Source organism: Mizuhopecten yessoensis, unplaced genomic scaffold (assembly GCF_002113885.1).
Source record: "Mizuhopecten yessoensis strain PY_sf001 unplaced genomic scaffold, ASM211388v2 scaffold11181, whole genome shotgun sequence".
NCBI lineage: Eukaryota > Metazoa > Mollusca > Bivalvia > Pectinida > Pectinidae > Mizuhopecten > Mizuhopecten yessoensis.
The window spans coordinates 409,853-425,078 of NW_018408920.1; the positions used below are offsets into that span (position 1 = coordinate 409,853).

Below are 15,226 nucleotides of genomic sequence, written 5' to 3' on the forward strand. Positions count from 1 at the left end.
GTCGGTTGAACTGGCAAACAGTGCGTCACGTTTGACGACAAGGAGGCCGTCCCTAGAAAGAGAAGCAACGTTTAGGTAACGTTTGACATCCTTGACCGTAGTTTGTTTCTTGGAGGGCCGGGTGCCCTGACACAGATGCGCGTGTGTTCTACGAAGGTCTGTACAATCGGATTGTATAGACAACCATGCGGACCGACTGGTGTACGGCAACTTGGACGATCCTGCTAGGATGTCATCGACGGACACTTGACCAACAACGCTAGCGACAAACGTGTTGACGAATGAGCAAATTTGACATGTAGGCTCATTGCACACGGGGGCGTTGCGGCTCGCGAAGTCGGATGGAAGTATAGCAGAGCCTGACACGTGTCGTAGCGACACTTGGAAGCGGCTCGCTGTGGACAGGAATGTTGAGGTTCGAGGGCTAGCAGAAAATTCTCCTCTGCATAATTTCTCAAAAGCTTGCACACATGGTTTGCTGTCAGTTAACACACAAGCCTTTGTAGTTGACTGGATGATGTATGGACTGAAATGTTTTATGGCGGACGCGATGGACAGAGCCTCGATTTCACACGGAATCCAATTGGTCTGGTTCTTACGCAGTTTGGCACTGAAATAGCCTGCAAGACAGACTTTGTTGTTACGAGTGACGTACAGTGTTGCCCCTAGTCCAGGGTCTCTGACTGCACCGTCTGTCACTATCCATAGTTGGTCAGTAGACGTGGGTAGAGTGATGGTGCGGTTAGAAGATAACGCCTTCTGGGCATTTGTAAAGTCATGGAGGAGTTCGTCGGTCCATTGGATGGGCTCCTTTGATTCGCGTCCACCTGCGACAACACTATCAAGCGGAGAGAGGAGTGATGAACAGCCTTGCATGACTCTCGCAAGTACTTTGTATGCTCCGATGAACGCACGTAAACCGTAAACGGTGTTTGGTGGGGGGCAAGAGGAAAGTGTCGCGACACGGTGGGGACTTGCGTTGATTGTACCTAGTCGCCATATCCACCCCAATATGGTAGTTTCCTTTGGGGAGATAACTGTCTTTGGAGCGGAGAGGTTCAAGCTACATTTCTGTAAGGCCTGAAGGACGGATTTAAAGTTTTGTAGTAGTTCTTCAAAAGTCTGGCCACCGCAGTACAAGTCGTCGGCAAGTTTCGCTATGCATCCAGCTTCTACCAGGTCTCCGAGGACACGGAAAGTTAATTCCTCTAGCGCAGTTTCTGAGCCTGGCTTACTCATCGCGGTACGGGCATACACCCGGGTGCCTTTGAAGGGGGTTACAACACCGCAGTACTTCATGGATTCCTTAGCAAGAGGAATCTGATAAAAAGCCTTTGTGAGGTCAGTGGCAATCAGATACTTCCACTGGGCGACTTGACGGAGGGTTGAGTCTACATCAGGCATCAGCGATGGCTGGGGCTTACTGTATCGCCCTACGTCAGCAAATGCTGTGACTAGTCGAAAACCTCCGTTAGGCTTTTTGACAAGGAATGATGGGTTTACGTATTCGACATATATGCCAATGTCCTCTGGTCGGCGAAACACACCTACAGACTCAAGTTCATCAAATTTGGCTTGGAGCTCTGAAAGTTGGTTCCTCAAATATTGAGGTAAGCGGCCTTTGCGCTGAGGGGGTTGAACTGGACCCATGTTAACCTTGGCTTTGAAGGGACCTACAGCGCCATTGTAACCTGTGAATTCAGGGTTGAACACTTCGTCAAACTCTGATAGTAGACTCTGGAACTCGGACTTGATATTGGTCGGCATGAGTCCATCGGGCTCAAGGTTGACCCTATCACTGTAGTGAGACAGGTTGGTAGTTTTGGCCTTATGGGGTTCAGTGTGCGTGGCAGGGGTAACTGTGATATCCTCTGGGTAAGTCGTGGCTCTTACTTTGCAGAAATGTTCATTTCGTTTCAAGGTCTGTGGTTCTCCAGTGATATTTGGTATCCTGATTTTCCCTGCAACACTAGTGAGGACTAAGGGGGCCGCGAGAGGCGATGAGTCGTGTGGTTCTATGCTAATCTCACCATCCGATGTGGCATGTCTGTCCATAGTAGTCTCTGTGGATCCGTACTCATACTACAGAGTATGATCCCCGAGTAATACTTGGCGTTTTGCTGGACGTATGGATATATCGTTGCGTTCCATGAAAGGGATACCGGCAAGAACATCAGTGTCTAGATTTTCCACGACAAGTCCTTCAAAATATAAGTCGTGGTTGTCACGGGACACCACCATACGTGTTTCGCCTAAGACGTTCAAAGGCGATGACCCATCGGCTTGGTGAGCAGATTGATTGCTGTGGGCAATTTTGACACCCAATCTTATCGCACATGATGCACGAATCATGTTTCCAGTGGCCCCTCTGTCGATGGTGAGGCGTAAAGGCATATGACCTTGAAACACGTCCAAGTACGGGGATTGGCGGATACGTACGCGGTTGATAAGACTTTCTGTCTGTAATACCTCATCTCCTTCTGGATTAGCCATATTGTCAGCATATCTCTCCAGTTCCCCTGACGCTTGTCGAGCTCTTGCGAAGAATTTGTTTTCTTGTGTGGGAAGGAAGCTAATAATAATAACTAACATACATTACACTGGCGATAGGTACTTATCGCAAATGAGAAAACAGTACACGCTTATATCAAGAGCATTATATTTTTCTCATTCACGATGGCTACCTCAGGAATATTTCATTCCTCAGTTTGTGATAAAAATGTTTAGCGAATAAAAATGAACCTAACACGCACACAGATGATCGCACCTGTAACATTTGGTAATAGATAACAACGAATACTTACTGCATCGCCATCACGGACTCATTAAAGCTTCTCTTGGATCTGGATGTTTTGTGGCTTCATCGTCACCAAACCAGTTCCCTCTCGAGCACGTTACATGGCCTAACATAGATTTACATGGCGGGAGGCGACGATACAGCAGACGACACTTACAATAACAGAACATCTGGTCTCACTCAACTTTTACTTCTTGAAGGCTTTCGTGGTAAGTTCCATTGTTCATATTCAGCGCATGTCTCGTTGATTGTTCAGTTCGAATTACAGTTTGTTTAAAATTTGGCAATATCTTGTTTTAATGTTTTAAACATGTTTAGTAAGCAAATGATGAATACTTTACTTCTTATTGTGATATGAACACTTTTAGTCAGAACAATGAGAATATTTCATTTATCATTGTGACATGAACATATTTAGTAAGAACAATAAAAATAGTTCACTTCTCATTATGATATTAACATGTTTTGTCAGAGCAAAAAGACTATTTCGCTTATCATTATGATATGAACATGTTTTGTCAGAGCAAAAAGACTATTTCGCTTATCATTATGATATGAACATGTTTTGTCAGAGCAAAAAGACTATTTCGCTTATCATTATGATATGAACATGTTTTGTCAGAGCAAAAAGACTATTTCGCTTATCATTATGATATGAACATGTTTTGTCAGAGCAAAAAGACTATTTCGCTTATCATTATGATATGAACATGTTTTGTCAGAGCAAAAAGACTATTTCGCTTATCATTATGATATGAACATGTTTTGTCAGAGCAAAAAGACTATTTCGCTTATCATTATGATATGAACATGTTTTGTCAAAGGAATACAGATATTTCACTTATCATTATGATATGAACATATTTAGTCAGAACAATAAAAATATTTCACTTATCATTATGATATGAACATGTTTTGTCAAAGGAATACAGATATTTCACCTCTCATTATGATATGAACATGTTTTGTAAGAACAAAAAGAATATTTCATTTATCATTATGATATGAACATATTTAGTCAGAACAATAAAAATATTTCACTTATCATTATGATATGAACATGTTTTGTCAAAGGAATACAGATATTTCACCTCTCATTATGATATGAACATGTTTTGTAAGAACAAAAAGAATATTTCATTTATCATTATGATATGAACATATTTAGTCAGAACAATAAAAATATTTCACTTATCATTATGATATGAACATGTTTTGTCAAAGGAATACAGATATTTCACCTCTCATTATGATATGAACATGTTTTGTAAGAACAAAAAGAATATTTCATTTATCATTATGATATGAACATATTTAGTCAGAACAATAAAAATATTTCACTTATCATTATGATATGAACATGTTTTGTCAAAGGAATACAGATATTTCACCTCTCATTATGATATGAACATGTTTTGTAAGAACAAAAAGAATATTTCATTTATCATTATGATATGAACATATTTAGTCAGAACAATAAAAATATTTCACTTATCATTATGATATGAACATGTTTTGTCAAAGGAATACAGATATTTCACCTCTCATTATGATATGAACATGTTTTGTAAGAACAAAAAGAATATTTCATTTATCATTATGATATGAACATATTTAGTCAGAACAATAAAAATATTTCACTTATCATTATGATATGAACATGTCTTTAGAATATTTCACTTATCATTGTGATATGAACATGTTTTGTCAGAACAAAAAGAATATTTCACTTCTAAATGTAGCATCAATTCGTTGAGTGTTTTAATGATGAAAGAATACTTCATTCCCTTGGGTGGTATCAATATGTTTAGTGAGAACACTTCATTCCCCAGGGTGGTATCAATATGTTTAGTGAGAATACTTCATTCCCCAGGGTGGTATCAATATGTTTAGTGAGAATACTTCATTCCCCAGGGTGGTATCAATATGTTTAGTGAGAATACTTCATTCCCCAGGGTGGTATCAATATGTTTAGTGAGAATACTTCATTCCCCAGGGTGGTATCAATATGTTTAGTGAGAATACTTCATTCCCCAGGGTGGTATCAATATGTTTAGTGAGAATACTTCATTCCCCAGGGTGGTATCAATATGTTTAGTGAGAATACTTCATTCCCCAGGGTGGTATCAATATGTTTAGTGAGAATACTTCATTCCCCAGGGTGGTATCAATATGTTTAGTGAGAATACTTCATTCCCCAGGGTGGTATCAATATGTTTAGTGAGAATACTTCATTCCCCAGGGTGGTATCAATATGTTTAGTGAGAATACTTCATTCCCCAGGGTGGTATCAATATGTTTAGTGAGAATACTTCATTCCCCAGGGTGGTATCAATATGTTTAGTGAGAATACTTCATTCCCCAGGGTGGTATCAATATGTTTAGTGAGAATACTTCATTCCCCAGGGTGGTATCAATATGTTTAGTGAGAATACTTCATTCCCCAGGGTGGTATCAATATGTTTAGTGAGAATACTTCATTCCCCAGGGTGGTATCAATATGTTTAGTGAGAATACTTCATTCCCCAGGGTGGTATCAATATGTTTAGTGAGAATACTTCATTCCCCAGGGTGGTATCAATATGTTTAGTGAGAATACTTCATTCCCCAGGGTGGTATCAATATGTTTAGTGAGAATACTTCATTCCCCAGGGTGGTATCAATATGTTTAGTGAGAATACTTCATTCCCCAGGGTGGTATCAATATGTTTAGTGAGAATACTTCATTCCCCAGGGTGGTATCAATATGTTTAGTGAGAATACTTCATTCCCCAGGGTGGTATCAATATGTTTAGTGAGAATACTTCATTCCCCAGGGTGGTATCAATATGTTTAGTGAGAATACTTCATTCCCCAGGGTGGTATCAATATGTTTAGTGAGAATACTTCATTCCCCAGGGTGGTATCAATATGTTTAGTGAGAATACTTCATTCCCCAGGGTGGTATCAATATGTTTAGTGAGAATACTTCATTCCCCAGGGTGGTATCAATATGTTTAGTGAGAATACTTCATTCCCCAGGGTGGTATCAATATGTTTAGTGAGAATACTTCATTCCCCAGGGTGGTATCAATATGTTTAGTGAGAATACTTCATTCCCCAGGGTGGTATCAATATGTTTAGTGAGAATACTTCATTCCCCAGGGTGGTATCAATATGTTTAGTGAGAATACTTCATTCCCCAGGGTGGTATCAATATGTTTAGTGAGAATACTTCATTCCCCAGGGTGGTATCAATATGTTTAGTGAGAATACTTCATTCCCCAGGGTGGTATCAATATGTTTAGTGAGAATACTTCATTCCCCAGGGTGGTATCAATATGTTTAGTGAGAATACTTCATTCCCCAGGGTGGTATCAATATGTTTAGTGAGAATACTTCATTCCCCAGGGTGGTATCAATATGTTTAGTGAGAATACTTCATTCCCCAGGGTGGTATCAATATGTTTAGTGAGAATACTTCGTTCCCTAGGGTGGTATCAATATGTTTAGTGAGAATACTTCATTCCCCAGGGTGGTATCAATATGTTATTACACAAACTTCACTCTTCATTGTCTACATCTTTAATATCGTTGTTCTGTCAGTAAATGATACAACGTGTTACTCTTTGTGTAACGAACAGGAGTACAGGGTTTGAGCCAGAAAATGTTAGCATGATCACTCTTCTTACCAAGGAGATAAATACACATATTTATCATATTAACAATAGGACATGTTTTACTTTCTCAGAACTAGGTATCAAAGACATAATAACTGAAACAGAAATTTAAAAAAAAAATAAATATTTTTAGTGTTAATATGTCCACTAGTGGCATCCGTATGTAGCTGGCCTCAAATTATTTTTAAACTAGAATGATTCGAACTACCGGTACGTTTATCTGGCAGCGAATTTGGAAAACAAGTATATTCAAACAAGAGGCCCATGGGCCTGAACGGTCACCTGATATATTTATACAGAGTTGATTTTGTTTTTAACATGAACAGAAATATTATTCAAAGTGACAAAAAACAATAAAACCACCTTACTCAATATTAGCATACAGATTTCAGACTAAAAAGGATTTGAAACTAGCACCTCTGATTCTTACCAAGGAAAATGAAGAAATTTTAGCACACTGACTCCTTTGAGCCCCACCCTACAGCCCTTGGGGGTAGGGCTGGCTCAAAATTTTCAAAGTATCAAACTGTCAATTCAAGGTTATAATTCCAATCAAGTTATTAACATGTAATATTCAAAGTATCATTTGCCATTATAAACCATAATAAATTTTGCCCCCCCCCCTCCTTCCCCAGGGGGTAAACGTGAGACCCTAGGGTCATAAACCTTAAGACCCTTCCATCTATGAAGAGTATTTGATTCTACCATATCTGGGTCTTGAGAAGAAGATTTTTGAAATTTCAGTAAATTCGACCCTTTTTGGCCCCACCCATCAGCCCCTGGGGGTCAGTCAGGGCTGATATGTGCTTATTATCAAACTGCTACCTAATACTGATAATGCTAACCCAAATTGAATTACTTCCAATGGAAATTAAACAAATGTTGGTCCAAAATGTGATTTCCCTATATAAACTATAGTAAAGTTTACCCCCTCCCCAGGGGGAAACGTGAGACCCCAGGGTCAAGAAATTCACAATTTCGGTAAAGCACCTTAAGACCCTTCCATCTATGAAGAGTATTTGATTCTACCATATCTGGGTCTTGAGAAGAAGATTTTTGAAATTTCAGTCAATTCAACCCTTTTTGGCCCCACCCATCAGCCCCTGGGGGTCAGTCAGGGCTCATAGGTGCATACTATCAAACTGCTACCTAATACTGATAATGCTAACCCAAATTGAATTACTTCCAATGGAAATTAAACAAATGTTGGTCCAAAATGTGATTTCCCTATATAAACTATAGTAAAGTTTACCCCCTCCCCAGGGGGAAACGTGAGACCCCAGGGTCAAGAAATTCACAATTTCGGTAAAGCACCTTAAGACCCTTCCATCTATGAAGAGTATTTGATTCTACCATATCTGGGTCTTGAGAAGAAGATTTTTGAAATTTCAGTCAATTCAACCCTTTTTGGCCCCACCCATCAGCCCCTGGGGGTCAGTCAGGGCTCATAGGTGCATACTATCAAACTGCTACCTAATACTGATAATGCTAACCCAAATTGAATTACTTCCAATGGAAATTAAACAAATGTTGGTCCAAAATGTGATTTCCCTATATAAACTATAGTAAAGTTTACCCCCTCCCCAGGGGGAAACGTGAGACCCCAGGGTCAAGAAATTCACAATTTCGGTAAAGCACCTTAAGACCCTTCCATCTATGAAGAGTATTTGATTCTACCATATCTGGGTCTTGAGAAGAAGATTTTTGAAATTTTAGTCAATTCAACCCTTTTTGGCCCCGCCCCTCAGGCCCCTGGGGGCTTGGGACTAAACCGGCCCCTAGTTTTGTTGACCTTTGTCCATGGAAGGTTCCTGCAAAATTTCATTGCAATTGGTTCAGGGGTTTTGGAGAAGAAGATTTTTGAAATTTTAGTCAATTTGACCCTTTTTGGCCCCGCCCCTCAGGCCCATGGGGGCTTAGGACTAAAACGGCAACTATTTTTGTTGACCTTTGTCCATGGAAGGTCCCAGCAAAATTTCATTTAAATTGGTTCAGCGGTTTTGGAGAAGAAGATTTTTGAAATTTGAGTCAATTTGACCCTTTTTGGCCCCGCCCCTCAGGGCCCTGGGGGCTTAGGACTAAACCGGCAACTATTTTCGTTGACCTTTGTCCATGGAAGGTCCCTGCAAAATTTCATTGAAATTGGTTCAGGGGTTTTGGAGAAGAAGTCGAAAATGTAAATTGTTTACGGACTGACGACGGACGACGACGGACAAAAGGCGATCGCAATAGGTCACTTGAGACTTTGTCTCAGGTGACCTAACAAAACATCTTCATTAGCATGTGATTTATTACAAATCTTCAAATGCCAGCTGCTTTAAAATTATATGATTCTAAGTTCTACAAATGTTCGATTATACTCAAATATCATGATGTAATTGACTACTGGAGTGGTACAAATAGATGAAACGTTTGTAATATCATTAAAAATGTTAGTAATATAGGAATGACAATTTGGACTATTGTAAAAGAACAATAAATGTAAAACAATTGCTCTGTCAGTAGTTTTTAATATCTTTATAACAGGTTCCTGGTGTTATGCTGAGACAGTAAACGTAATTGTCACGGCAACCAACCACAATGTTCCTTCCACAAACAACAGGAGATGAGAACACCTCACCTGGGAGCCTAACCACACCAACCTCCTCCCCTACACATCTGTCAACCACATGGATACTTCCTGTTGTCGTGGCAACCACACACAAAGGCATCACGTGATGTGGTGACCTTGACTTAGAAGAGTGTATATTGTCATCAGTAGATTTGTCTCTGTTACCATGGCAAAACGCATGGTCTGTATGCATAAATAATGAGAAAAGTTGTTCTGGTGCTGCGACACATTGCTGTTGTACAGTGGTATCACATGAGAGATTTTCATCAACCCTAGAATACGTTTGATTCACAGATGTTTCCATAGCAGACTGTTTTAAGTCGCTGGGACTATCTTTACCCATGTGATTAAGTGTTGTGGTTCGTTGTCCACTACAACTGTCATCATCACTCGCTTTCCAATCACTGTGAGTGTCTTTCTGAGAAGTGTCGACTTCGTTGTAGCACTGTTGCTGTGCAGAGCTTTGGTGTGAGAAAGAGTCTATGTTCGGTTTTGTCATACATGTACCTTGTATGTCTGCCTTTAATGTACTGGATACACCAACCTCTACTTTAACCGCAGCTGATTTGTCTTTTGATAAAATGTCGCTTTGATCATCAAAATGTAGCTCAGACTCAGACAACTGTTCATCAATCACCAAATCAAAACAAAATGGCACAGAGTAGATAGGAGAATCCAACTTCCTCTTCCATAGTAATTTACCATCATATGACAAAACGTATATGTAGTTATCGTGTGATCCAAATATGATAATTTGATTGAATGATTTATTTATACACTTCAGATCTTTTTGATGAAGTTGTTGATGTATAACTGGTGAGGAAAACACTGGCGCTGCAGTCTCAAACGACCAAATCTGTAAAATATAACACAAAATTTAAAAACATTATTAGAACACCAACTGAAAACATTTCCCATGAGGAGGATTTTTGCTTTATGTGGAAATATTATCACTTAGTGTGAAAATCGTCTGAATCATAACCTTCAGCATTTTTCAGAACTTGAAGTTTTCTTTTGTAAATGTAGAAATATTCTCTACTCATGAGAAGTATTTTATTTAGCTACAGAATTCAATAACATATTCATTGTAAATTACATGTAAACGGATAGTTTATATTGCACTTTCCTGAACTAACAGATAACAAACTTGTCAAAACTTTCAGCTCAATAAAATGCATCTAGATATGAAAATGCCTGGTTGCAGTTTATATGTGATTTGTAAGATTACAAACTGACCAGCCTGCCATCTGTGGAGATATGATATAAGCAGCCATCCACACAGCCGATATAAATACCCTCTGATGACACAGATGGGGAGGAGAATAGCGGTTTCTCACAGTCATACATCCACATGATCTCTCCATTACTCTAAACAAGACAAATGAAACAAAGCATCAGTGAAATGATGTGGATGTGACATTTAAAAAAAATCAAGGTACAAATTATTTCTTCATTATTTAAACACAGACCTATTGTTAGAATGTTCTTTATCAAATACCACACAAGATGTCTCAGAGTAATAGAAACAATTCTAAGCAGTGCAATATGAATCACAACGTCTACTAGTACATGTCGCAAATCAATAATTTTGATGTTAAAGAATGATTATTACTGTTACAATTTCCTCTTTCGTACATCAGGATACAAGGTACTCACAGAGTCTAAAGCAGACACAGCTCCAGACAGAGTCCCCACATAGACGGCATTGAGTGAGGAACTCAAGGTGGGGGAAGAGAAAACACTACCTCCTCCCAAGTAGGTCTTAAACAGACAGCTTCTCGTCTACAAGTATAACAAATAAATTAACCCTCTTATAAGTGAGCATTGCATGTTAGCTTAAACCATCACTATGAGATTATAATGTTTTCCTAAGAAAATCAACACTTCACGTAAAATTTGTGTTTTTAATCATGAATTTAAAATTTAAGATAAAAATGTCTCAATGCAATACTGATTGCAGGACTTACAATTTTCATCGAGAGGCTTGAATGTTTGTGAAATTTTCCTTCAAACAACTAACTTACATTTAGCTCCATGACATAGAAAACTGCATGTAGACTTTCATAAATTATCTATTAGTATCGGTTTACCTTCATCAAGTTTTAACTTTAACATAACAATTACAGGTCTCAACTCTCACAAGTGAATGGTATATTATAGGTGACTTTGTTTTACACATTTACAAATGTACCTTTATATCTAAGGCATACAAGTGCTTGTCGTGTGATCCTACATAGACAATTGATGTTTGAGGATCAACAACAGGTGAACTTTTGACCTCTGCCCCAGTTTTGTACTTCCACCAAATTTCTCCAGTCAAACACTCCATCACATAAACGGCTCCATCATAACATCCTACAACAAAATGGGGCACAAGTAAGATTTGGATTGTACATTTTTTCAAAATGAAACCTGACAGGTATAATTATTTTATCATTGAAAAATAATATACTTCTTTATAACATATCTCCTTAAGACTTACCTACAATGATATAATTTCCACATGTACTGATACACGCTGATGACTCAATGCGATCACCCAGAGTTGTCTCCCATTGCACCTCTCCTGTCTCCATGGTAATGGCATAAAACTTGTATGAATGTGAACCAATGTATACAGTGTGTCCTCCTGTCCTTGAAATTGAAGATTGCAACCAGGTAAGACACAAAGTTAAACTCTTTATATAAAATGAAATCTCTTATATTGTATTCGTGATTTAAAAAAACAAACTTTGTACAATTATTTCCTTTTGACAGTTCCTAGAGATTTAACTCGCCAAAAAACAACAATGATTTATAATCAATATGTATACCTATCTCTGGCTATAACGGGAGAAGCATCCACACACTTTCCTGTGTTGACTTTCCAACAAATATCCAAGGTCATACCCCTCCGACTTGGCCCAGGTCTAGAGAAGGTGTCTGTTGCCCTCCTGTCCAGATTACAATCTTGTGTTTGGAAGACAGATGTGCTGGTCGATTCATGTTCTATCTCAACATCTTCCTTTAAATTAGCTCTCATAATACCATTGTTTCCTCTTCCAACTGACAAAATTATATGATCATTAACTGACCTATGGTCAGTTTTTGTCTTTATCATAAATGAAGCTTTAGTACCTAAATTTTTCAGGTTTTGATTTTCAGCTTTGTTATCATAATACTTCCTTTTCCTGTTAAATGATTTTCCTTTTGAATCAATGGGTACATCAAATGGCTTCTTTCTTTCATTAAAATCTTCGATCACAATGTCAACATCATTTACATTTAAATTTTCTGTTCCAATCTTTTTCATTACTGATTCAGTGTCAAATTTTCCTGTGACAATGCTTTTTAGGTACACATTTTCCGTTTGACTGTTTTTCTGTGGTATCTTCTGCGACTGACCACAGACGCACTCCTCTATATAGCAGAGGATATTGGCATATGTATCATGTAAGATGATATCTAAAAGTTTTGGAAGTCTTTTGTTGAAAGTTGCCTCCACTTTCTCTGAAAACTGAACAGCTAACAAACTGTCCCCTCCACTGGTAATGAACTTGGAGTCCACGGTCGGTCGGTGATGTCTCGTCAGAAGGATTCCCTGCAAAGGATTCCACACATGAAACATTCTCCATTTACACTTTTCTTCCCCATTTATGAACTTTCTCTAACATATAGAGTGTACCGCCACATTAAAATAACTAGGACAAAAAGTACCTTAAGTACCTTGTCATCTTTATGATAAACTACACTAAAATCACTATTAAAACTCGTACCTTGGACTTGATTCCAAATTTGTGATATGTTGAACCACATTAAAAATGCTATGACAACTCGTAACAAGGAATTGATGCCTTATTTGTGTTATGCTAAAAGGTAGCCTAGAATACATTCATAGATAAAAGTCAAGTAATTCCAATCTATAAGATAATGCTAACATGAAAGATAAGGGAGATAACTTCAACATAAAATACAGGTGCTATTGAAAGGTAGCATACACCTTTAAAGTCAGATATTGCATACATTTGAGAGTTATAGCCTAATATTGCCGCCAGTGTAGCTGAGATTTCTGCATTAAAATGAGGTATAGAAATAAATTTGGGAAGGCAACAATACACTGCATAAAATCATATTGCAAGTAATAAATGAACATGTAAGAAATAAGAATTGTGTAAAGACCTTATATACACATAGTTAATATATATAACTCACACTCCAGATTGTCTCCACAACCACAGCTACACTCCCAGCTGTGACAGTACCTGTCCTAATCCTAGGCGCATCAACTGTCTGTAGTAATGCTGTCTTGTCCAGCTTTCCTGCAAAAAATGTCATAATACAAATATACACATAAAGCAATATTAGGTCTAAGTAACAACCCAGGTTCTAACTTCCTATCACCACAGAGAGAGCAACAGACACCACTTGTAACAGAAAAAACAGTAATGCGTTTTCCCAAGGGATCTCGCCAATATTTCCTTTAGCGACAAGGCAACTGTAATCCTATGTACAGGTAAAACCTGCCATATCTAAAATAAAATCAATATCAAAAATACTTACAGGAGATGTTTAGTTTAGTTTATCTAAATGGCAATGTCAGTGTCAATATTTACCAAAATTCCGGGTAGGAGTCAATCATTATGACGTTACTGAGGATACACCAAGAAATTCTACACTCATGTATCATGTTATTGGTTTTTGCTGACTCATACCAAATACCTAGTGCAAACAACAATTTTTAAATGAAATGTCCCACCTTCTGTTTCCCGATAAGAGACATGAACAGATTTAAGTTTGTTTAAAAATTCTTACCATGTCTGGTAACAGGAAATTTGGTAACCATGACAACACTGTCTGGCCAGTATTGAGAGGGAAGACTTTCTTTTATCCAAAGATGTAATTTTGGAGAATCTATTGTTTTGGTGACTTGTAATACAACAAAAACCATGAGCTTGCTCTGATGAAATATAGCTCTGCAGTCAGCTACAGCATCCAACTTCAGTAGAATCTGTTCCGTAAAAAACAGCAGAGTTGTATTCAAAACTCATGTTAATAAGGGTTAAGTGATTAAAAATTACACTACAAACTTAGGTGTAATTACAGCAAAACATAAAATGATACGAAAAAATCATATATATATAAATATGTATTAAACATAGAAAGATGCCAATAATACAATTTCTGTGTGGAGAAATAATAACGTAAACAATTTGAATACATAATTTTTTCTTAACCTTTTCAATTTCACAAAGGTTTATCCTTCGACCATTCCGTTTGACCTGGTCATCCAGACGGTGGAGAAATGTTATCTCGCCTTTGCTGTTGATGGAAACTAAGTCACCGGTTGGCCGTAGTACTGGAGGTCCTTTGTCAGTCTCTTCTCCAGTCAGGTAACACTGCCTTCCCTTTATACCTGTAGATACATTTATTTTATAAATGGATATGGTACATGTACCAGAAGCAATATCAAATATAATTCAGAAGAATAAAGCATTGCATCATAACTCTGCAGGCTGTTTTCATTACCATGTTGGGAAAAGTGAGAGCAGTCTATTGATGTTCATCCTAAAAAAGTTCAAGAAAATGTAATAGACCTAATCGTCTGATATTGTTTCCTGAAGAGCCTCCACAAAAAAATTCTCACAATTTACTACCTGGTAACTGTTTGAGATATGCAAGGATTCACATTTACAATAAAAATGTCTTTAAATTTTTGAATTCACAATGGTTTATTTTTATTTTTCTGTCAATAAAAACATCAAAAATATTGCAACTAGTGCCGAAAATTGTATTTTTACTGCTGTAATATTTAACAAGAGGCCCATGGGCCTTAATGGTCACCTGATATATTTATACAGAGAGTTGATTTTGTTTTTAACATGAACAAAAATATTATTCAAAGTGACAAAAAACAATAAAACCACCTTATTCAATATCTAGCTTACAGATTTAAGACTAAAAAGTATTTGAAACTAGCACCTCTGATTCTAAACAAGGAAAATGAAAAAAGTTAAGCACACTGACTCTTTTGGGCCCCACCCTACAGCCCTTGGGGGTAGGGCTGGCTCAAAATTTTCAAAGTATCAAACTGTCAACTCAGGGTTATAATTCCAATCAAGTTATTAACATGTAATATTCAAAGTATCATTTGCCATTATAAACCATAATAAATTTTGCCCC

General features: G+C 37.8%; 1 protein-coding gene across 7 annotated transcripts in view; it reads right to left on the reverse strand.

Moving 5' to 3' along the window:
• Positions 1-8,875: 8,875 nt before the first annotated feature.
• Positions 8,876-15,226, reverse strand: part of LOC110440441 (acyl-CoA synthetase family member 4-like) — a 20,407-nt gene continuing 14,056 nt past the window's right edge. For 3 of the 7 annotated variants that reach the window (XM_021483521.1, XM_021483519.1, XM_021483522.1), the window contains exons 10-18: positions 14,281-14,459; positions 13,859-14,054; positions 13,259-13,365; positions 11,881-12,647; positions 11,550-11,701; positions 11,259-11,422; positions 10,724-10,849; positions 10,304-10,435; positions 8,876-9,923 (exon numbers count right to left, since the gene is read on the reverse strand). In XM_021483521.1, the coding sequence (XP_021339196.1) occupies positions 8,955-9,923; positions 10,304-10,435; positions 10,724-10,849; positions 11,259-11,422; positions 11,550-11,701; positions 11,881-12,647; positions 13,259-13,365; positions 13,859-14,054; positions 14,281-14,459 (2,792 nt within the window). In that variant the 3' untranslated portion in view covers positions 8,876-8,954. The remainder of the gene's footprint in view (positions 9,924-10,303; positions 10,436-10,723; positions 10,850-11,258; positions 11,423-11,549; positions 11,702-11,880; positions 12,648-13,258; positions 13,366-13,858; positions 14,055-14,280; positions 14,460-15,226) is intronic. The other 4 variants (XM_021483518.1, XM_021483523.1, XM_021483524.1 and 1 more) reach the window with 2 other exon arrangements.